Consider the following 24,590-nt stretch of genomic DNA (forward strand, 5'->3'; position numbering starts at 1 on the left):
GACAGTCTGGTTCATTAATGTCCTTTAGGGAAAGAAACTGCCATCCTTATGTGACCTTACTACATGTAACTCTAGACCCACAGCAATGTGGTTGACTATTAACTGCCCTCTGGGCAATAAACGCTGACCTAGACAGCAATGCCCACATTCAATAAGTGAATTGAAAAAAGTCTATGCCAATGAACAAACACCAAACTATACTAAACCCATTTACCTGCACTTAGTCCATAGCCTACTATGCCCAAATGTTTTACATCCAGGTGCTTCTTAAATGTTGAGAGAGAATCTGGCTCTACCACCCTCTCAGACAGCATGTTCTTTTTTTTAACCACCCTCTGGTGACAAAAAAAAATCAAACTTCCTCTAAACCACTCACTCTCCATCTTAAAGTTATGCTCTCTGTCTAAGAGGCATGGGGGAAAAGATTCTCGATCTCCCCCATCTATACCTGTCATAATTTTACACACCTCAATCGGATCCCCTGTAGCCTCCTTTGCTCCAGGGAAAACAAAATCAGCCTATTAAGTTTCTCCTTGCAACTGAGACTTTCCATTACAGGCAACATCCTACTGAAATCCCCTGCACTCTCTCCAGTGCAATCACATCCTTCTGACAGTGTGGTGATCAGAACTACACGAAGCATTCCATCTGTGGCCTAACCAATACTTTGTACAGTTGCAAAAAGACTTCATTGCTCCTGTAGTCTTCTCTCCAGATAATAAAGAAAAACATTCCATATGCCTTGTTCACCACTCTATGCTGACATCTTCAGAGGTCTATCGACTTGAACACCAAGGTCCCTTTGGTCCCCAGTACTTCCTAGATGCCTAGCACTCATTGTGTATGCCCTTCCCTTATAGATCTCCCCAAAATGCATCACCTCACACTTATCAGGATTAAATCCCATCTGTCACTGCTCTGCCCAATTGGCCAGCTGGTCAATATCAGACTGTAGCCTGAGACCATCCTCCTCACCATCAACACTACCAATTTCTGTCCCCTCTGTAAACTTACTAATTATACCTTCTACATTCATATCCAAGTTGTTAATTTACACAACAAATAGCAAGGGCCCTGTGATACCTGTGGTACACCACTGGACACAGGCTTCCTATCACAAAACAATTCTCCACCATCATCCTTTGCCTCTTAGTTGCAAAGCAATTTTGGATCCAGTTTGTCAACTTGCCTTGAATTATGCACTCATACCTTTTGGACCAGCCTTCCATGTGGGACCCTGTCAAAGGCTTTATTGAAGTCAATGGAAACTACATCAACTGCCCTGCCTCATCAATATACTTGGTTAGCTTTTCAAAAAACTCAAATAAATTAGTTAGACAGGATCTCAATCTAAACAACCCATGCTGACTATCCCCGATCAATCCCTGCATTTTCAAGTGTTGATTAATCGTATCCCTCAGACTTATTTCCAATAATTTCCCTACCACTGATGTCAGACTAACTGGTCTGTAATTACCTGGCCTATCCCTGCTGCTATTCTTGAACAACGAAACCACACTAGTTATCCTCCAGTCATCTGGCAATTTGCCCATAACCAAAGTATTAAATTTGTCCACTTGCAATCTCCTCCCTTGCCTCCTATTGCAGCTTGAGATACATCCTATCAGGCCCCAGGGATTTATGCACCTATACATCCAGTAAAACATTTAACACCTCATCTTAACATGCTTTACAACCACACCATCCCAACTAAAACTTCCAGTTACATCTTTGTCCTTTGTCAATACATATGAGAAATAATCAATCAGTTGAGACTTCATTCACACTTTCTGGTTAGGCACACAAATTTCCCCTTTGGTCTCTAATAAGCCCCACTCTTTACCTGGTAATCCTCTTACTCTTAATATATCTATAAAATATCTGTTTTCTTTAACCCTATCTGCCAAGACTATTTTGTGGCCCCTCTTTGCCCTCCTAATTATGTTTTTAAGCATCTCCCTACACTCTCAGTACTCCCCTATTTTTAATGTTCTGTACCTAACATATACTGCCTTCTTTTCATTCACTATTCAGTGTTCCCGGGACATGCAGTCATCACTCTTCACCCTTAGAGGAATATACTGGTCCTAAACACTCATGATACTACATTCAATGGACTCCCACTTTTGAAACGCAGACTTACTTGTATGTAGATGTTCCCCAATCTATGTTTGCCAGATGCTCTCTAACAATATTGAAATTGGCCTCCCCTGCAATTTAGACACTTAACTTCCATACTATCCTTATTCTTTTTCATAATGATTTTGAAGTGGTCACTATCCCCCAGATACTCACTCACTGGCACCTCAATCACTTTACCGGTTTCATTTCCTCAGATTAGGACAAGCACTGCCCGACCTCTAGTCGGATTATCTGCACATTGGAACTGAAAGGTCTCCAAGATGCACTTTGAAAAATTCTAATTCTTTTTTACTCAGGTGATCTGAGTTCATTTTCGCAAAAATGAAATCTCCCACTACTATAACCTTATGCCTCTCACACCTCTGTGACTGCCAAATATCTGCTGCCAAATATCTGCTCCTCTGTTTCCCTCTTCCTTTTGAGAGGCCTGTAGAATAATCACAGCAAAGTGATCACTCCTGTTTTTTTTATTTCTAAGCTCTTTCCAGATGGCCTCATTTGAAGACTCTTCTAGGACACCTTCCCTTATTACTGCAGTGATGTTCTCTTTTACCAATAATGCAAAGCCCCCACTTCGCTCACATTCTGCCCTATCAGATCTGAAATTTTTACATCCTGGAATATTGAGCTACAGGCCTGCCCTTCCTTCAAACATCTCTTAGTGATTACGACAACATCACATTCCCATGTACTGATCAATGGTCTAAGTTCATCCACTGTACCAATCAGGCTCCTTGCAGTAAAATTCTACAATCCAGCTTTCCAGTACTCTCACATGCCTTATCACGCCCATGTCTTCTCCATCTGCTGGCCTGTCCTAATATCCCTTCTACATCTGAATGAATTTTGCACTAAGACTACACGTGATCCAGTTGATTCTGAAACTGAGATCCTAAATCTGAAAAAGGGAAATTAGGAAAAGATAAGGGACCATATAGACAATATCTATACAAATATACATTCTGCCAAAGTACAATCAGCCAAAGGAAGAAGTAAATCAACTGTGATTAATGAAGAAGTTGATTTAGATCAAAGGATTCACTTAAAAGATGCCAAAAACAGTGGTAAGCATGGGGATTGAGAGCATGTTCAGCAAATAATAGGGAAGGCAAATGGAATTTGGAATTAGTTCAAAGGAAATGGTGTGTAAAAGTGGGGAAGTCTTGCTACAAATAGACAATGTACTAGTCAGGCCATTGTGCAAACACGCTATGAACGGTTTTGGTCCCCTTATCTAAGGAAAGGATACTGATAATGCAGGCAGTCTAAAGCAGGTTCACAAGGTTGATCCCAGGTATAGCAGGACTCTCTTCTGAGGAGAAGTGGAGTAGGTCAGGTCTAAACTCAGTTTGGAAGTTGAGAGATGGCCATCTTGAAAGAAACTATATCCTTAGGTGATTTGACAGGGTAGATGAGGAAAGGTCATTTCTTAAGGGCAAGTCTGGGACAAGAAGGCATTTTCTTTGAATAAAGTGTTAACCCTTTAAGAGATATTGGGAAGGAACTTCTTTTCCTCAGTGATAATGATTCTGCAGAATTCCTGACTGCAAAGGACTGTAGAAGCTGGTTTGTTAAGTATATTCAAGGTTGTGACAGACATATTTTTATTCAATTAGGGAGTCTAGGGTTATGGGAAAAAGGCAGGAATGCGTAGTTGAGGATTATTCAATCAGCCATGATCTCACTGAATAGCGAGGCAGACTCAATGGGCTGAATGGTTCACTTCTACGCTATGTCTTACAGCATTGCGATCAGGCTATAAGGAGGCTTTAAGAGGAATTGGATAGGCAATAATAGTGCAGATAGAATTTAAAGCAAATAAGTGACAGATATTGGATTTTGGTAAGGCAAACCAGGGCAGGGCTTATACAGTTAATGGTAGGGTGCTAGAAAGTGTTGCTGTATAAAGAGGCCCAGCGGTGCAGGTGTATTGTTCCTTGAACAGCAGGTAGACAGGGTGGTGAAGGCAGCATTTGGCATACTTGCTTTCATTGATCAGACGAGTTGGACCAAAGGGTCTATTCCCATGCTGTAAAGGTCTATGACTATAAGTATTAACTTATTTAGTTTGATATAAAGCATGGGTAGGCAGGATGTTTATTAAATGGAGAGAAGTTGGGATTTGTGAGTTCCCAAAGTGACCTGGGTGTTCATATTAATGAGTCCACTAAAACCTAGCACACAATAACTGTAAGCACTTAAGAAATCAAATGGTACATTGGCTATCAATGCCAGTGGATTTGAGTACAGCAATAAACATTTCTTGATGCAGTTATACATAGCCTTGATAAGACCTTACACATGGTAACATATACAGTTTTGGTCCTTGTTTGCCATGACGGGAAGTGCTACGGAGGTTCCAGATTATTTGCTGAGATGGTGGGATTGTCAGAGGAAGAGATATTGAGGAGACTGGGTCTGTGTTTCTTAATTTTCGAAGAATGAGGAGTGAACTTACAAATTTTTTTTACAGGGTATGACAAGGTGGATTTAGATAGGAAATTCTCCTAGTTGAGGAATTAAAACTGGGACAAAGTGTTAGGATAAGGGTTGGATTTTTAAGGCCAACATGAAGAGGGACTTTACGTAACTGGCATGTTTCAGTATGGACCACAACATCTTCATAAACAATGATGTTTGCTTAAGGTAATCCTTTATAATTTTTTTTCCTTATATCTGGAACAAAATTCCTTTTATGATTAATGTGAAATGTCACTCTACTTTGGGTCCAATTTTCTACACATGAATGTCAATAGGATGGCACAAGCTTTTAGAGTTTCATATATCATTATAATCAATAGACAAAAGTTGCACAGAATTTCAAACCACTGGTCTTCTTTAATCACTTACCTTCATCTGGGCAAAAGGGCGTTCATAATTGCCAACATATAGTAGTCCAACAGTCTGTGTCAGTAAGCTAGGGGAAAAGAAAAATATTTACATTCATTTCAAATAAGAGGACATTAGAATCTGTATGCATAAAAGATACTGACACTAGCAATCTCACTAACTCATGGCAAAGCCAATATCAGATGTGAGTGGAAAAACTGCATCCAACACCCAGTGCTTTAAAAGACAAGAGGCAGAATCACCGAAGCATCAACATCAATGGAAGATCAATCTTAGACTCTAGCCTTTCCATTTAAAGATAAGTTGTCTTTTGTGCAGAAGACTGATGTTAGCAAAGGGTCTTGAAAAATTCAGAGTGCACTCTTTTACATTTACATAGAAAAAGTAGCCTTCCTCAATCTTTTCAGGACTTAATGCAGTAGTTTAACAGATCAATTGTACAGGATGGGAACAGAACTGAGAGAAAAAAGTTTACCTTCTCCTTAGGATGCCTCAAAAGTACTGACAAATGATTAGTTAAATTTGCAGTCTGGCAACATTTGTGCACAGAGTTAACATTTCAAGTCCAGTGATTCTTTGGAACTCACACGCAAACTGTTTTGTTCACAACAGACCAAATTGCCAAATTTCTCATTCTGTTTGTGTTAAAGATAATAACCAGATTTGGTGTGCTAGTAATGGGTGACAGACAAATGCTGGTCATAATACAAGATATTTCTTTGGTTATTTTAGAATTGTGTAATGGGTTCTTTCACATCTACCCATCAATGGATATAATGGAAGCAAGCCAGACTGACTCAGAACTTGACACCCAGATTTTTAAATTTTTCTTTATTACTGACACCTGAAGCATTCTATTTATTTGGGAGATATGTTCCTCACAGATTTGGTCATACCTGGTGTCATTATGCCTCAGTTGGTGGTACTCCCGTGCTACCAACTATCTGCAAGAAGCAAGAACCCATAAAAACTAATAAAAGACCAATTAATTTGTTTACATAACAGATAAATGTTATCCAGGACACAGGAGAGCATCCAACATGACTCTCAACAATTTGTCATACCTCTCTATGACTGTATGCTTGTAACACTCAAAGTCTCCATTCAAATTGGATTCTTAGGGCGGTTTTGATGAAATTAAACAGTTATTCAGGAAAAGTTAGTCCATTAAACACATAATTAAACTTATGAATAATAATCAAAGTGACCCCAGACTTATCTCACACGCACCCAAACAAACCAACACAGACCACGTAGCCCTCCAGACCCTGAGCCGAACCCCATCATCCCGCTAATACCCACTGCTGTGAGATCAAACCTGGTATCAAGGTCCGTCTTTTTGTCTTCCTAAAGTCCTACCGTTCAACCTTGCTTTGTTAGACTTCTCAAAATATATTATTTCACACTTTTAAGACTAATTCATTTGCCATTTTTTGGCTTATGTGACCAGCCCTTCTATATCATCCTGTGGTTTACGACTTTCTTCCTCACTGTTTAGCACACCATTAATTTTTGTGTCAATTGCAAAATTACTAATCATACCTCGTACATTCACATGTAGATCAAACAACAAACAGAACCATCACTGAACCATGTTCTGCCACTGGACACAGGGTTCCAGCCACAGAAACACCCCTTTGACTATCAACCTCTGCTTTCTGTGACTAAGCTAATTTGAATCCAATTCACCAAATTACCTGGGATCCCATTGGCTCTTAGCTTCTTAACCAGTCTTCTATGTGAGATCTTGTTAAATGCCTCACCTGAAGTCCATGTCAACTACATGAACAGCACAACTCTCAACTATTCATCTAGTCACCTCCTCAAGAAATTCAATAAAATTTGTTAGCCATGTTTTCCCAGACAAAGCCATTCTGATTTTCTTTGCCTTCCCAAGTAGAGATTAATTCTGTTACTCAGAAATTATTCCAGTCATACAACTTACGGACCGATGTACTTCTGGGTTTCAGCAGTTGTCAAAAGGGCTGTCAGGATCTTTGAATTTCAGAATATAGTAGCTGGCTGCAATGAAAAGGAGGCGTGGTTTGCACTCCACTGACAGCTCTATTCTATGGAAGCACTGTTAGAATGGAAACATACCTCCACATTTTTGGAAGCATCCTAAGTGGAATCTGCTCTCATAAATGTAGAGGTCTCTCCTTTCTTGGTAGAATCTAGCTCATGGTATCCAATTTCTGAATGGCAAGATCCAAAAAAAAACACTCCAACTCAAGCTGAAAATGTGCCCATTGCAGAACGCTGTTTTGTCGCCAGTTCATTCCTTCAGCTGAGATATCTGAATGATCTGCTGCCTCAGGGGGATATTGAAAAGCTTATGCCAGTACCATGAACAAGAAGTGTTCTTGGTGTCCTGAACGTCATTCTCCCCAAAAATACAAATGAACTGGGCATTTATCTTAAATAAAAACCAAAAGAACTGTGGATGCTATAAATCAGGAACAAAAACAAAGTTGCTGGAAAAGCTCAGCAGGTCTGGCAGCACCTGTGAAGGAGAAAACACAACAATTCTTGTGTTTTTTAAATAATAAAATTTACAATATAATTTACAAAACACAACAACCTTCTGAGGAAGGTTCACCGGACCCGAAACGTTAACTCTGTTTTCTCCTTCACAGATGCTTTCAGACCTGCTGAGCTTTTCCAGCAACTTTGTTTTTGTTGGGCATTTATCTTATTGCCTACTATGATTACCACATTCCCTACAATGTTGATGCTTTTATGTCTCAGTTATAAAAATGTAGATTCAAGTCTCATTCCTAAACGTAAACATGTAATCTAGGAAGATACTTCAATGCAGGTTTGAATGCTGCATTTAACAATTCGGAATTGTCAACCTTCAGGACAGAAGCTAAACCTGGTCCCATCAGTCTATTCATTTAGGCATTAAAGACCACGAAGCACTATTCAAAGACTGTCTTTGATAACATTTATCTGCCACTCAACACTATCAAAACAAACAAATTGGGCATTTATAGAATCATAGAATCGCTATTAATTGGAAGCAGGCCTGCACCAACTCTGAACAGCATTCCACCCAGACCCACTGCTTATCCTATTCCTGTAACCCTGCAATTCCCGTGGCTAACCCACCTAGCCTGCACATCCTTGGACACTATGGGGCAATTCAGCATGGCCAATCGAACTAATCTACACACCTTTAGACTGTGGGAGGAAACCTGAGCACCTGGCAGAAACCTACACAGACACTGCGATAACGTGCAAATTCCACAGCGATAACATGCAAATTCCACACAGACAGATAGTCACCTGAGGCTTGAATCAAAGCCGTATCCCTGGTGCTGTGAGGCAACTGTGCTAACCACTGAGCCACCGGTCTTGTAAGTAATCAGTAATAGTCCTCTGCAACCAGCAATTGTTTGTAAAACACCCATCCGCCCCATTGCTTTGTGAAGGATCATGCTGTGTGAGAATTGGTTGCTCCATTTTCTGCATAACTTCCGTAACAGCTGACAAAGTAAATTAATTTAATGCAACACGGTTTGGGACATAATCACAATGTGAAAGGCAGCATTTAATAGGTGTTTGTATCTCAAAAGTGATTAATTGTCTCTAAAACACTTTTGAGAAGGTTTCAGGCTTCACCACAATTGTCAATTTGTCCTCCTGTTTGCCCGACATCCATTAATGGACGGGAAGAAATTTCCTCCGACAATAAGACTAGCTGGTCTGTGCCCTAACCTCCGAATCCATCCCTCTCCCCAGTCAATTACAGGCTGTAAAATGATCGTAAAACATGATGTTCTATATGACACTGAAATGAGGTTGTGATGCCAATACCACTCGATCACCAAGGCTACATAATCCTACTAACATAGACTGCCCAGCTCCATCTTAACCCAGCTCAACTGCTGTTGCTTTTCCACTTCTAAACTTGGCTATACTATTGTTCTCCCAACAAGTTCTCTCTTCTCAGCTGTCTAGGCCCCGGACTCTGGATTTCCCTCCTCTGTTTTTCATCTTTTAAGATGCTCCTTTAAACCTACCTCGTTAATCAACCTTTTGCAAGCTTATCCAAATACTTTCTAAATGCTCAGTTTCAAACTTTATTTGCAAACAGTCTCATGAAGTGTTTTGGGATTCTTTTCTACGTTAAATGGCATGGTACAAATTCAAGTTGTTGCTGAGACACTGGGTAAAACAAGGGGTGGTGAAAATTTATTTGATGAAAATAACATTACATTGCTGCTGGGCTGACAGAACACAGGCTTTTCAGAATCCTGTCAGGAATCTTTGATTGTACTTCATAAATATTCAATATTTAAAACTGACAGCATTTTTACATTTTCCTCTGAGTACGAGTAATTCAGACATGAAATCTGCATTTTGAAATCTTCAAATGTAGAAGAAAATACGGGAAGCATGAGGATGGTTTCATTATTCATTTCTTTTCAGTTCAGCAAATTGGCAAAGGATATCAAAATACATTAAATGATCAAGCAACATGTCACAGCTTCATCAAAACTCTTGGCAGCAAAGGTTGAGTTCACAAACATGACCAGAGAACTGCTATTCCAGAAAAACAATTAAGGAGATGCATCTGCTTGAATTGCCATTTTTTATTTCAGCAACACAGTGGGTCAGTATTTTTTGCCCACCCCTAACTGCCCTAGAAAAAAGGCTTATTGAGATGCGTTCCTTTTTTGTGCAAGGTTACACAAATGCAGCCAATTTCTGCTGTCCAGCATCCTACCAAAAAAAAAACAGGAATAAGTAAATCAAAGCGATGGTCAGGTCTGAAGCATACTTTCTAACAAGGTGGTATCTTCAGTTACATTTTCTGCAGTGAACTTTCTAAATCCAATTTGTCTAACCTTAAAGTATTAGAGGTGGATGACATGATTCTCTTTACACGATAAGTAAAGAATCTGTTGCTCTACATTTGCTCAAGTAGCACGGCTGCCAGCAGACACACATCAGTATGATCTTGTATTAAACAATGCTATGGTGGCACAGTTGCACTGATCCCATCACCATGTTGATAGTACTCTTCCTCTTATGACAAAATTAGCATGTGACCTACTCAAACCACATGTCAATGTTACATCGGCACCACACAATACAAAAAGTTTTGATGCATCCATTAATTTTAACCTCCTGCACTCACCACTTTTACTTCCCTTATTATTTAAAAAAGTACAGCTGGAAATCAACAAGAACAATATTTTAAACTGTCTGCACTGAGAGTGGTTGGCTGGTTGGCAAGTCGGCTCTGAATAGTAGAGTCACTGCCATAGACAATGAAGCAGTTAAATGATGGTCTTCAGTGAATAGCCTAGCCTTGCTTAAATTTAAACTTCTGATCAGTCAAAGTCTCGCGCTGAGGAATGACTTTAAACAGGTGCAGTATGTGCACGTGTACTGTGCGCGAAGAATAAGGCCCTGTGTATTAATGCATATTCCAGCATGCCCAGGTATACTACGCTGCAAGCCCAGACTGCATGACAAGAGCCAGAGAACCTTGCCTGCTGCAAACAGTTGAAGGGTGCATTCTCTTATGGTGATGGCCCTACCAATCAGCACGCTCTGCTTGTTCATTAAAAAAAAACTTGCCCCTCTTTACAGTGACATTCCTGTGAATTTGTGTTGGAGCTTTTCATCTTCATCAAAGTGTAACCTTTTTCAGCAACACTCAAATTCTGTACTACCAAACACCAATCAGAAGGCAGCAGAGACATCACTGAGAGGAATTCTGGGAAAGTGAACTACAGTTACCAAGATAACAAGGTGTGGAGCTGGATAAACACAGCAGGCCAAGCAGCATCTCAGGAGCACAAAAGCTGATGTTTCAGGCCTAGACCCTTCATCCTCTCTCTGATGAAGGATCTAGACCCAAAACGTCAGCTTTTGTGCTCCTGAGATGCTGCTTGGCCTGCTGTGTTCATCCAGCTCCACACCTTGTTATCTTGGATTCTCCAGCATCTGCAGTTCCCATTATCTCTGATGCGGTTACCAAGACTAGTCTGAATATCTCAGAGGAACTCATGTCAAGGAGTGGTTAACCCCAAAACACTATGTCTTGTTGAGGCATGGTAGATTTTTTTAAAGTGTAAACGGCAGAGATGGCAGTTAGAGTGATGGTATGCTCCTCTTGTCAGATGTGGGAAATCAGGAAGTAGTCTAGTGTCTCTGACAACTAAATCTGCAGGAAATGTGACCAGGTGCAGCTCTTCACAGGCCTCAAGGTTCAGTTGGAAAGCAGCTGGACACACTGTGGTGCATAAAGGGGGCAGAGTGATAGATTCTAGGGAGGTGGTCACACCACTGGGCCACGCAGATACATAGGCAACCACCAGAAGAGACAGGCAGGTAGTTCAGGTGTCTCCTGTGACTATTCCCATTTCAAACAGGTATACCGCTCTGGATACTATTGAGGGGGAATAGCGTCTCAGCAGATAGTACGAGCAGTAGCCAGGCCTGCAGGACTACAACTGATTCTGCTGTAGAGCAGGGTATGGCCAAGTCTAGGCGAGCAATAGTGGTAGGTGACTCTGGTCAGGGGCACAGACAGGCATTTCCATGGCCACGAATAACTCTAGAATAGTGTGCTGCCTCCCTGGTGCCAGGTCCCCAATGTCTCTGAGCGGGTACAGGGCATCCTGAAGCAGGAGGGAAAGGAGCCAGAAGTGATTGTCCACATTAGCACAAATGTCATAGGTAGGAAGAAGGAAGAGGTCCTACAAAGACAATTCAGTGAGTTAGGTAGGGAGCTAAAATGCAGGACTACCAGGGTAGTAATCTCAGGATTACTACCTATGCCATGGGCTAGTGAGGCTAGGAACAGAGAGGGAGAGTGCAGTTGAATATGTGGCTACAGAGCTGGAAGGGCATCAATATTCCGGGCAGGAAGTTTGCTAGAGCTCTTCGGGAGGGTTTCAACTCGTGTGGCAGGAGTGACATTGGGAACCAGAATATTAGGCCAGTAAGTGCAGGCACTGGGGACACATGAGAGACTGAGATATGCAAAGCACAGGGTAAGAGCTGGCACAGGGTGTCGCAGACCTCAGAGGGGCTGGAGGTCTGGAGTGCATTTACTTCAATGCAAGTAGTATAACAGGTTAGTCAGATGAACTAAGACCATGGAATTATGACATTATTGCCATTACAGAGACATGGTTAAAGGAGGGATAGAACTGGCAGCTTAACGTTCCTGGATATCGCTGTTTTAGAAGGACAGGAAGTGAAACAAAAGGGATTGGGGGATTTGCACTGCTGATTAGGGAGGTGTGTTGAGGGAGGACACATTGGAGGGATCCTGCAGTGAGGCATTATGGGTGGAGCTCAGGAACAGGAACAATGAAATCACAATGTTGAGAGTTTTCTCCAGACCTCCCAACAGCCCATGGGAGACAGAGGAGCAGGTACATGGTCAGATACTGGAAAAATATGAAAAGAGCAGGGTATTGACTTCAACTTTCCTCTTGTTGACTGGGAATCCCTTAGAGCCAGGGGCTCAGATAGAGATCAATTTGTTAGTTGTGTCCAGGAAGGCTTTTTGAGGCAGTATGTTGACAAACCAACCAGAGAGGATGCCATATTAGGCTTGGTCCTAGGGAATGAGCCAGGGCAGGTGACTGATGACAGGTGAGTAGGACAGCATTTCAGGTTTTGTGACCACAATGCCATAAGATTTCAAGTAGTCATGGAAAAGGACACAAGAGGCTCTTGGGCGAGAGTGCTTAATTGATAAAGAGACAATTACACTCAAATGAGACAGAAACTGGAAAATATGGATAGGAAGCAGTTATTTGAGGACAAATCTACCTCTTAGAAAGTGAGAGGCTTTTAAAGACCAATTGACTAAAGTGCAGCGCATGCATGTCCCTGCAAAACTAAAGGATTAAAATGGCAGGATTCTGGAACCATGATGACAAGGGAAATTGTAAAGTTAGTCAAAAGAAAAAGGCAAGTACATGACAAGTCTAGGCACTTACAAACTGACAAAGCCCTGGAAGAGTACAGAGAAATTAGGAGGGAGCTTAAATGTGCAACTGGGAAGACAGAAAGGGGCCATGAAATGTCTTTAGCAAACAAGGTCGAGGAGAATCCCAAGGCTTTTTATGCCTACAAAAGGAGAAAGAAGGTAATAAGGGAAAGAACAGGCCCACTCAAGGATGAAGGAGGGAAGTTATACATCAAGCCACAGGAAGTGGGGGAGATACTGAATGAGTACCTTGTATTGGCTTCACAGAGAAGGACATCACTAACGTTCAAGTCAGGGATGAGTGTGTGAATTTCTAGAGATTGTCAACATATTAGAATAGGAAGTTTTGGGAATCCTAAATTGCATTAAGATCGACAAGTCCCCTGGACCAGATGGGATGTACCCCAGCTTACTCAGAGAGGCAAGGGATGAAGTGGCTGGGGCACTGGCAGATATCTTCACATCCTCGCTCACCACAGGTGAAGTTCCAGAAGACTAGAGATTAGAGAATATTGATCCTTTGTTTAAGAAAGGATGCAGGGATAATCCAGGAAATTGTAGGCCGGTGAGCTTGATGTTTGTGGTGTGGAAGCTCTTGGAGAAGATACTGAGGGAGAAGATATAGCGGCATTTGGAGGAAAATGGACTGGTTAGTGACAGGCAGCGTGGTTTTGTCCAGGGAAGGTCACGTCTCACTAAACTGATTGCATTTTTTGAAGAGGTAATGAGGATAATTGATGAGGGAAGGGGTGAGGATGTAGTTTATAGGTACTTTACTAAGGCATTTTATAATGTCCGCCATGGAAGGTTGGCACAACAACTAAAATCACAAGGGATTGGGGGTGGCCTGGCTAGATGGATAGAAAACTGGCTTGGTCATAAAAGACAGGGTAATGGTGGAAGGATGTTTTAAAGAATGGAGACCGGTAACTAGTGGTGTTCCACAGGATTCAGTCTTAGGTCCTTTATTGCTTGTAGTATATTTAAATAATCTGGAGGAAAATGTAGGTGGTCAGATAAGCATGTTTGCTGATGACACGAAGATTGGTGGAGTTACTGATAGTGTCAATGATTGTGAAGGATACAACAGGATATAGGTAGGTTGGTGACTTGGGTACATATATGGCAGATGGAGTTTAATCCAGACAAACGTGAGGTGTTGCATTTTGGAGGATCAATTTTAGGTATGAATTATATTGTGAATGGCAGAACCCTTAGGAACATTAACATTCAGACGGATCTGGGCATGCAAGTCCACAGTTCCTGGAGAGTGGCAACACAGGCAGGAAGGTGATTAAGAAAACATATGGTATGCTTGCCTTCATTACTGAGAGCGTGGAGTACAAGAGTTGGCAAAACATGTTGCGGCTATATGAACCCTCGTTCAGCCGCATTTGGAGTCTTGTGTGCAGTTTTGGTCACCGCACTACCAGAGGGATGTGGAAGCTTCGGAGACAGTAAAGAGAAGGTTCACTGGGACGTTGCCTGGTCTCCAGAGTATTGATTATGAGGAAAGGTTAAAAAGGCTAGGATTGTTTTCACTGCAAAGCCGGCAGCTGAGAGGAGACCCAATGGAAGTCTACAAAATTATGAGAGACAGAGATCGGGTAGACAGTCAGAAGCTTTCTCCCAGGGTTAAAGTTTCAATTACAAGAGGACAAAGGTTCATGATCGGAGGGAGGGCGTCAGAGGGAGAGCAGCGAGGCACATTTTTCATGCAGAGAGTGGTAGCAGCCAAGAATGCAGTACCAAAAGAGGTGGTGTGAGTGGGCACATTGAAGACATTTAAGAGGCACCTAGATGGGTACATGAATATGGAGTGCCTAGAGGGACACATACCAAAAAATGGCAGGTTTGTTTTCAGATTAATTAGGGCATGATGGTTGACATGGGCTTTAGGACTGAAGGGCCTGTTCCTGTGCTGTACTTTTTCATTTGTGAAAACATTTTGGAGTTTTTAGGTAGGCTCTAAAAATCAATGGAAAGGTAGGTAAATAAGGGTAGGAGCTCAGTGCAACAGATCACTGCCGCTCTGGAATAAAGGAAACATTAGAAGATATGGACACAATAAAGCCAGCAAAATTCACAGTTCTAGCTGGCATTTGATTGATCATTGCAGATTCAAAATTATTGTACAGAAATGGCACTGCATTGAAAGAATTTTGGGGCCTGGTGTCATGGATGAAATCTTAGGCTTCAATGTTTGATTTCCACATTCTTACACCGTTGAGGTGAGCCTTCAACTGAACATTACATTTTCTACTTTCTGTTCATAGAACATAGAACATTACAGCACAGTACAGGCCCTTCGGCCCTCGATGTTGTGCCGACCTGTCATACCGATCTCAAGCCCATCTAACCTACACTATTCTATGTATGCCCATATGCTTATCCAATGACAACTTAAATGTACCTAAAGTTGGCAAATCTACTACTGTTGCAGGCAAAGTGTTCCATTCCCTTACTACTCTGAGTAAAGAAACTACCTCTGACATCTGTCCTATATCTTTCACCCCTCAATTTAAAGCTATGCCCCCTCGTGCTCACCGTCACCATCCTAGGAAAAAGGCTCTCCCTATCAACCCTATCTAACCCTCTGATTATTTTATATGTTTCAATAAGTCACCTCTCAACCTTCTTCTCTCTAATGAAAACAGCCTCAAGTCCCTCAGCCTTTCCTCATAAGACCTTCCCTCCATACCAGGCAACATCCTAGTAAATCTCCTCTGCACCCTTTCCAAAACTGCCACATCCTTCTTATAATGCGGTGACCAGAACTGTACACAATACTCCAAGTGCGGCCGCACCAGAGTTTTGTACAGCTTCACCATAACCTCTTGGTTCTGGAACTCGATCCCTCTATTAATAAAAGCTAAAACACGGTATGCCTTCTTAACAGCCCTGTCAACCTGGGTGGCAACTTTCAAGGATCTGTGTACATGGACACCGAGATCTCTCTGCTCATCTACACTACTAAGAATCTTACCATTAGCCCTGTACTTTGCCTTCTGGTTACTCCTACCAAAGTACATCACCTCACACTTGTCTGCATTAAACTCCTAGACTAGGACTATCTAGACTCTAAATATTTTCCCCATTACTGATATTCAGCTGACTGGTCTGTAATACGCTTTTTTTCTCTCCCTCTCTTTTAGATAGTGGGGTTATGTTTGCCACTTGCCAATCCGTAGGAACTGTTCCAGACGCTATAGAATTTTGTAAGAGGACCATCAATGTATCTAGTATTTCTAGGCCCACTTCCTAAAACCAAAAGAACTGCGAATGCTGTAAATCAGGAACAAGAACAGAAGTTGCCGGAAAAGCTCAGCAGGTCCTCATTATTAGCAATGTCATCTTATTTTTTTGTGTTCTGAACTGGAAACTTGTGTGTGGATTCTTTAAATGTTTTTGCATGGTACGATCATACAATAACTTAAATGGGCCAAATTTGTACACGGCCAAATTGCTATGCAACTTGAAGGGAGCACTGATCATCTGTATATCCTTTCTAAAAGAAATATGCTCCAAAGTTAATTTAAAAAAAACTTAGTCATAAAACCTGCAGCAGTTGAATGTTTATCATCAAGTCACAATTTTTTTTTTGAACATCTTCCACATTGAATCAATGAACCCAAGTATAAAGGACATGCAGATTTGAGATTGTGCAGTTCAAATCATAAATGAAATTGTGTAGCAGAGGACTGTTCACTATTTTTCATAGAACAGTATAGGTGTTTTCGTAAAATACTGTCATAAATCCATTAACATCAAACCATAAAAATATTCACCCTTCCCCAAACTGTGTGTTTAAAATTTAGGCTGAATTAGATATTACAGACTGCATCTGACCTGCATTAGGCACATTCTACACACAATTCCAAGAATGTAAGTGGTTTGGCCAGAGGCAGGGTGGGGCTCCATAACTTTCTACTTTACATTTTGCAGCACTGTGTACCAACTGAGAGCACTGAATGTTCCAGGTCAAAACGCCTTTCAACTGACCTTGGAAATTTCAAAGGTCACAGGATGGAAAACCATAGATGCTTGCTGATTACAAGCTTGTGAATGGGAGACAGCTAACGCTGACAAATTTCCAGACTTGAGAAGGTTGTACAATTGGCAAATTGCTAAGTGACAAAATGTAAGAGAGAATGCATCCCTAATTAGAACTGTTACAATGATATAAAGTGTGGGCTACTGTTTTTGAATTCCATCATCTGATTTAGTATCTGAAACTTTAATAGATTGAAATGGGTTTAAGAAAAGGAACCAAAACACTGACTGAAAATAGCCATAGGCATCAGCTGACCACATTGGTTTACTACGTTCCATGAAACTAACATGTATTAGACCACTGACGGAAATTAACATCTTTCCCTTGGGCAATGAATGCAGTAAACTTCCTTCCTAAGAGTTCCACTTATACTCTCTGATTAGCACCATGAGAATTTTTCCATGTTGGAGATGAAACATTGTCTGCAGACGGGTGTACTAGCAGTTTGGTGGAATTCTGTACTTTTTAGACTAGGCAGTGGCAGGTAGGGAGGTAGACAGCTTGGTCTGCTGACAGGGCCAAATTTCTGGCTGGTTTATTTAAAGACACCCAGAAAACACTTGATTCTCTGCAGCCCAAGGGCATCATTCAACCTCACTCAGAGACCAGGAAAAATATATAACCTTGCTTTAGCAAATCCCACATGTGCTCCTGAAGGCTATCCAGCAGAAAAGGGAAGTTGTTTCCCTTTGGATGGTTTTTAAAAAAAGGCGTTCTTGACTGACGAAGGTAGTCTGGTCAGAGGTCACACCTTGTGGCAGATCAATGAAACTGGCTTCGCTGGTGCAAGAGGGTGAACGCTCCATAGTACTCTGGCCTGGTGGGTGCCGCTGCCTATTCAAAGCATCATGTTCCTACATGTGAAAGCTAGTATTGTCAGATTGCCACCACACAGAATTGTCATACACAAGATGGATTGCTAAGATTCTCCACCAGTACCTCATGTTCAATCAATGTCTGTCACTTCACTGCACTTAGCAACGTAGCACTCCTAGCACCACAGCTGTAGTGCCTCTCACACATCTGTTCCTCTCAGCTGCACTGTGGCGCAGCCACTCCAAGATTCTGTGCATGCCGATCAGGATGCAGAAGCATCAAGTTTTGGAAATCACTGCCATGGACAAATCTCAGAGGTCTGCACACTGAATAAAACAGGTAGTATTGCTAAAAGGGTTCACACTTGAAACATCAAGAGGGCTGTAACACTTAGCAATTCATGTACCATCAGGTCAGTGACCTTGCTTTACAAATTGGGAGAATGTACACATCTTCTAGCTTCTCACCAAAGGCTGGCAGGAGACAGGCAACAACCCATAAAGGATGGCTTTTGAGATAAGTCCCCTTCAGAGTTCAACCCTGCTTACCTGCCCTGGTCAGGTTTGCAGGCCCCAATGCGGCTGCTTTGCTTGAGCAGGTGTGTTGACCCAGTCAGGTTTGACTACTAATAATAAATATTTAAAAATAACAAGCTGGACTGCGTATGATTGAGACTACTCATGAGGTGATCGACATGGAGAGGCTTCAAATGTAATTTGGTAAATAATTACACAAAAAAAAACTGCTTGTTTCTGAAGGGGTCAAGTTAGTGAAGATGTTTGTTCTAATTGGACTTTGGAGAAAGATAACTGTCCCACCAGGTTCACTATGAGTTTGTGACATGTTTCCTATTCTTGGCTAACAAGATTGTGCACTTGAACACATTTCTAGAAGCTTTGAAATTTTGTTCACTTGTATTTGTCCTGATGAATGCAAGATTAAAAGTTTTAACAATAGTCTCTACTTGATCATTATCGCAGTTTGTTGAATTAGTCAATAAGAATTCAAGAGTTTCTAGTGAAGATATTAAGATTCATGTAAAATTGTATAAAAATATCAATACCATAGCAATTTCATATTGACGTGAAATGCACATGTGAGCAACAGTAATCCTTTGTGGCAACTTTGTTCACAAATCCCTTTATCGCTCTTTTCCTTTCATCAAGTATTAAACATCATGGCAGCGGCACCCACCAGGCCAGAGTACTATGGAGCGTTCACCCTCTTCTTAAACATATAAAACCAAGAGATTGCTTTAAAAACATTTCATGGAATTTGAAAGTATAGAAAGGCCATTGGGTTTTTATTGCTGCATTGGCTTTTTGAATAATGTATCTGGTTGGTCCCATTACCTTGATCTTGCCCTATAGCATGTGAGTTGCTACTTTCCACCTATATATTCAATTCCACATCAGAAGTTAAGGAATCTTCTTTTGCGACATTTCAGATAGCACATTCTCAAACATAATCTATCACAGATGTGAAGTTCAAAATGTGTCTAGGAATCTGAGAAGGTATATAAATGTAGATGTAAAACAAAATAGGTACAGGAATAGGAAAACCAGTTTTGCCACTCAATCAGTACATCGCTTATCTGTACTTCAATTCACCAATGTTTGATACCTAACAAATATCTAGCAATATTAGTTTTGAACATTTCAAATGGATCAGCTCACGATCTTGTGGGCAACAACAGAACCTGAATATCGACATCCCACACAAGAGGCATGTGCATTCTGCCCAAATTCGGATTCCTGTCTGCCTTATTCGCAATGACATGATAAACTGGTATAGACAGAACAACTTCTTTTTCAGGTGGTAAACCACTGATGTCTTTACCTCAGGATGATTTGATTTCCTTGAGATTTAAACCATCTAATCTGCTTCAGGCTACAAGGATACAGGGTCCTTAGGGATGCGTATAAGGTCACAGCAAAACATTAATCTGAAGAAAATGCCCAATTCATCGTCTTTCCTTTTATTTCAAAACCACCATACTCAAACATTTCAATGCACTATCACTATTCTACCTCCAGTGACTTGAGCTGATCCAAAATTCTGTTGCTTACACTTTAACTCACACCATGTCCATGTTCACTGAATGGCCTGTGCAAGCTGACTTAGGTATACAGCCTTGTAACGTCACTGCTTAAAAATTCTCATCTTCATGTTCAACTCTTTGAATGTCGTTATTCCTCCCCATCTCTGCCTGCTCAACTACCCTGGAAAATTTCTGTCCTTCTGCACTCTGTGAGGTCTTGATTCATTCTGCACACAAACAGACCCTTCAGTTCAACTTGTCCATGCCGACCAGGTTTCCCAAACTAAACTAGTTTGGCCCATATCCCTCTAAACCTTTCCTATTCACCTACATGTCGAATTGTTTCTTCAATGTTGTAACTGTATCTACATCTTGCACTTCCTCTGGCAGTTTGATCCATATATACACCACACTGTGTCAAAAAGTTGCCTGTCCCACCCCTTTTAAATCTTTTCCCTGTCATCTTAAACCTATGCCACTAGTTTTGAACTCTCCTATTTTGAGAAAAGGCCTTTGCTATTCACCTTATCTATCCCCTTCATAATTTTTTAAACCACTGTAAAGTGACCTCCCAACCTCCTATGCTCTATGGGAAAAAATCCCAGCCCATTCAGCTCTTCTTACAACTCAAGCCCTCCAGTTTTATTAATATCCTTGCATATCTTTTCTGCACCCTCTCCAATTTAAAGATATCTTTCCTCTTGCAGGCCAACCAGAACTGCACACAGTACTCCAAAAGTAGCCTTCCTAATGTCTTGTACAGCTGCAACATGACATTTTAACTCCTATATTCAATGCTCTGACCAATGAAGGCAAGCATGCCAAAGGCCTTCTTCATCACCCTGTCTACCTGCGACTCCACTTTCAAGGAACTACGTACTTGGACCCCTAGGTCTCCGATTGACAATTCTCCCCAGGGCCCTACCATTAACTGTGCAAGTCCTGCCCTGGTTTGCTTTAGCTAAATACAACACCTCACTTTTATCTAAATTAAACTCCATCTGCCACTCCTCCTTGTACGACCCTAATTTTCATCACTCCATCTGAGAGTTGTGCCTGCTGCTGTTGAAAGTCCTAAACTTTGGAATTTTATCCCTAACTGACTTTGCCTTTGTAACCTCTCTCTTCTTTAAATTACCTCTTATAAATGTAGTAATTAGCATAAATGCAAAAATATCCATCAAAATACATAGATATGTCCCATGACGTAAATTACTGCTGACAGGTATCCCTAAACCAGAAAGAATCTTCACATACATGGTTGACATCATTACACTATGTGCATAACAACATACCAATGGCTGCACGTGCACAAATGTCCCTTCTGGGATTGAAGTTCTGTTCTTCAGGGGAAAAAGGGAAAGACAGAAAGAATGTGGGGAAAGATGCAAAGTGGAGCCAATGGCTGGGAGTGATGGCAAAAGCTGTTGAACAGTTCGGGGCAATTCCTCATGACAGGTGAGGGAGAGTTGGGGGCTCAAGTTTTGATTTGGGGCAGTACTGACCACAAAGTGGACTTATCCCTCCTGCACTGAAGGCTCAAGTGCTAGCTCAGCAGACCATCTTGCTGTTCAGAAGGCATTCATAGTTGAGAAGGAATGTGGAAATGCCAGATGGAGTTCTGATGCTCTTGCATTCCTGTGCTACCTAGAGGTTATGTTCATGTGAAATACTAAAACATTACTACAACCGAGCTGTTGGTCTTTATTTTAATATTTCATCATGTGGCTAGATTTCAAGGCAATAAAAATGTCAGTTGTTGTCATTAGCAGGTTCCAGTGGTTGAATAAATCTTGTGAATCAAATCTAAGTAGCACAAAAGTTTTATCATACATTTTATTTTAATGTGTTGCTAAATGAATTAAGTCCTAGTGATCACAATATTAGCAGCTCTGTTCATTCCTCAAAAAAAAATTCAGTTTTTCTTTTAGAGTACACAGTACAAATATCTAATATCTAAAATGATACTGCAAAGCTGATGACAAGAAAAGTCAACAGACATCAAAACACTTCCAAATTCATTGATGCCAATAATGTAGGGATACTCAAGATCGAAACTGAAAAGCACAAACTGACAGAACATCAAAAAAATGCTCTTATTCCTCGGCTTTTAATGCTGCTGCAACGTATAGACACTTTTAGCGCATCACATGTTATGGATTGTTAGCATCCAATGAAACTAAATTAATCTGCCTTCACATATCCAGCAGACATTAAGAGGGAAATGTTAAATGTACATCAGTCATAGAATTGCTTGTATAGTTACAGTTCATTATGAATTACGTCTATTAGATAAAGGTGGACATAATTAAACATTCCCTTTCGTTGATGGTACGAGGTTAGAGAAGACAGATTGGAATAATTGGTAAGAGATGCGAGGATAAGTCAGGGAGAACATTTTCTATGCAGCCAGTGACAATGACCAAACGTTTGTTGCCTATGAGGGTGGTGGAAGCAAAGACAATCAACAATAAAGTGGGGAGCAGAACTGACTGGGTTGCTGCTACAGAAAGCCAGCATGGACTTGATGAATGTCATAATGATTCAAAGGTATTGATGAAATCTAGCTAATTAAAATAATAGGCGATTAAAATAACTGGTTAAATCAAATTGCAGCCCAATTACAAAATATGTTCAAGCATTTGACCGGATTAGTACACAGCTGATATAAAGGACTTTTTCTCTATTTTTATTCACTCATGGGATATGAGCACCATTGGCTGGGCCAGCATTTATTGCTCATCCCTACTTCCACTTGAGAAGATGACGGTGAACTGCCTTCTTGAATCTCTGCAGCCTACTCGGTGTAGGTACATGGACAGTCCTGTTACGCAGGTAGTTTTCAAGATTTTAACCCAGTGACACTGAATGAATGATGCTGAATTTCCAAGTCAGAGTGGTGAAGCTTGGAGGGGAACTTACAGCTAGTTGTGCTCCTATGCATTGCCTGCTTTTACAATACTGGATGGAGTGGTCATGGGTTCGGAAGATACAGTCTAAGGATGTATCGCTATTGCTTAAAGAGGTTTTACTTTTCAACAGTTAACAGCTCTGATCAACAAGACAACCTATAAAACTAGCAAAAATTGACTAACTGATAGTTCAATAGCAATTTAGAGTAGAATCAACACATGGAAAGGAACAAGGCGGGCAAGACCGAAAGACTTCAGACCATAACTTACAGGAGCTGAATTAGGCCATTTGGCCCATCAAGTTTATTTCGACATTTGATCATGGCTGTTAAGTTTCTCGGTTGCATTCTCCTGTCCTCTCCCCAGCATTTATTGCTGTGCCTTAATTGGTCTGGAGAAGGTGGTACTGAGCTGCCTTCTTGAACGACTGCTGTCCATGTGCTGTAGGTTAAACCAAATTAGGGAAGGAATTTCATGTTTTTTCTCCGCAATGACATTGAAGGAATGGCAATATATTTTCAAGTCAGGATGGTGAGTGGCTTGGGGAGGAACTTGCAGGCAGGTGGTGTGCCTCCCATGAATCTTATTCTTCTAGGTGGTACTTGTCAGGGATCTGGAAGATGCTGTCAAAAGATCTTTGACAAATTTCTGCAGTCCACCTTGTAGCCAGTGCTGCTACTGAGCGTGAGTGGAGGAGAGAATGGATGTTTGTGGATGTGGTGCCAATGAACCAGGCTGCTTTATCCTGGATGGTATCAAGCTTCTTGAGTGTTGTTGGAGCTGCACACATCCAGGCAACTGGGAAGTATTCCATCATATGTATCATTTGTGCATTGTAAATGATGGACAAGCATTTAAGGTTAAGTAGGTTAAGAATTCACAATACGTGCTGCAGTATTCCTGGCCTCTGACCTGCTGTTGTAGCAGCTATAGGGCTGGAGCAGTTGTGTTTTTGGTCAAGGATATACTCCTGGACGTTGATAGTAGGGGTTTCAGTGATGGCAATGCCACGGAATGTCTCTTACTGGCTATGCTCATTGCTCGGCATTTGTGTGCAACAAATCTTAGTTGCCACTTTAAAGCTCAAGACTAGACATTCTCCATACCTTCCTGCATTTGAATATGGATTGTTTTAGTATCAGAGTTGTTACAAATTGTGAATATTGTGCAATCACTTGCAACATCCCCACTTCAGATTTTATGAAACAGGGATGGTCATTGATGAAGCAGCTGAAGATGGTTGAGCTTGAGGAACTCTTGCAGAAATGCCCTGGAGTTGAGATGACTGACCACCAACAGCAAATCACGTTCCTATATGCCAGTTATCACTCCATCCAGCTAATATTTCTTCCCCTTATTCCATCTGATTTGTGTTTTAGGTCGTCTCACTGATGCCACATTTAGTCAAATGCAGCCTTGATGTCCAACACAGTCACTCCCATGTCACCTGTGGAGATCAACTGTTTTGTCTAAGCTTGAACTAAGTATGTAATGAGGTCAGGAACTAAGTGGCCCTAGTGGAACATAAGCTGGACATCAGTGAGCAGGATAACGTTGAACAGTGCTGCTTGATAGCAGTGTTAACAACAGCTTCCATCACTTTACTCCTCTTGATCAAGGGTCAACTGATGGGGCAGTAACTGGCCGGATTCAATTTGTCCTGTTTTGTCTATCAAGGACAAATCTGGGCAATTTTCCACATTGTCGAGTAGATGCCAGTGTCATAATAATGCTGGTATAGCTTGGCTAAGGGTGTAGCAAGTTCTGGAGCACGTCTTCAGTACTACTGTCGGAATGTTGTCAGGTCCCATA

General features: G+C 41.2%; 1 protein-coding gene across 4 annotated transcripts in view; it reads right to left on the reverse strand.

The window, feature by feature from the left end:
- Positions 1-24,590, reverse strand: part of rngtt (RNA guanylyltransferase and 5'-phosphatase) — a 376,302-nt gene that overhangs the window by 50,182 nt on the left and 301,530 nt on the right. For all 4 annotated transcript variants that reach the window (XR_009445676.1, XR_007247610.2, XM_048531774.2 and 1 more), the window contains one exon: positions 4,993-5,059. Coding sequence is in view for 2 of the 4 variants with exons in the window: in XM_048531774.2 (XP_048387731.1) it covers positions 4,993-5,059 (67 nt within the window). In the remaining 2 variants the exon portion in view is untranslated. The remainder of the gene's footprint in view (positions 1-4,992; positions 5,060-24,590) is intronic.

This window comes from Stegostoma tigrinum, chromosome 4 (assembly GCF_030684315.1).
Source record: "Stegostoma tigrinum isolate sSteTig4 chromosome 4, sSteTig4.hap1, whole genome shotgun sequence".
Taxonomy (NCBI): Eukaryota; Metazoa; Chordata; class Chondrichthyes; order Orectolobiformes; family Stegostomatidae; genus Stegostoma; species Stegostoma tigrinum.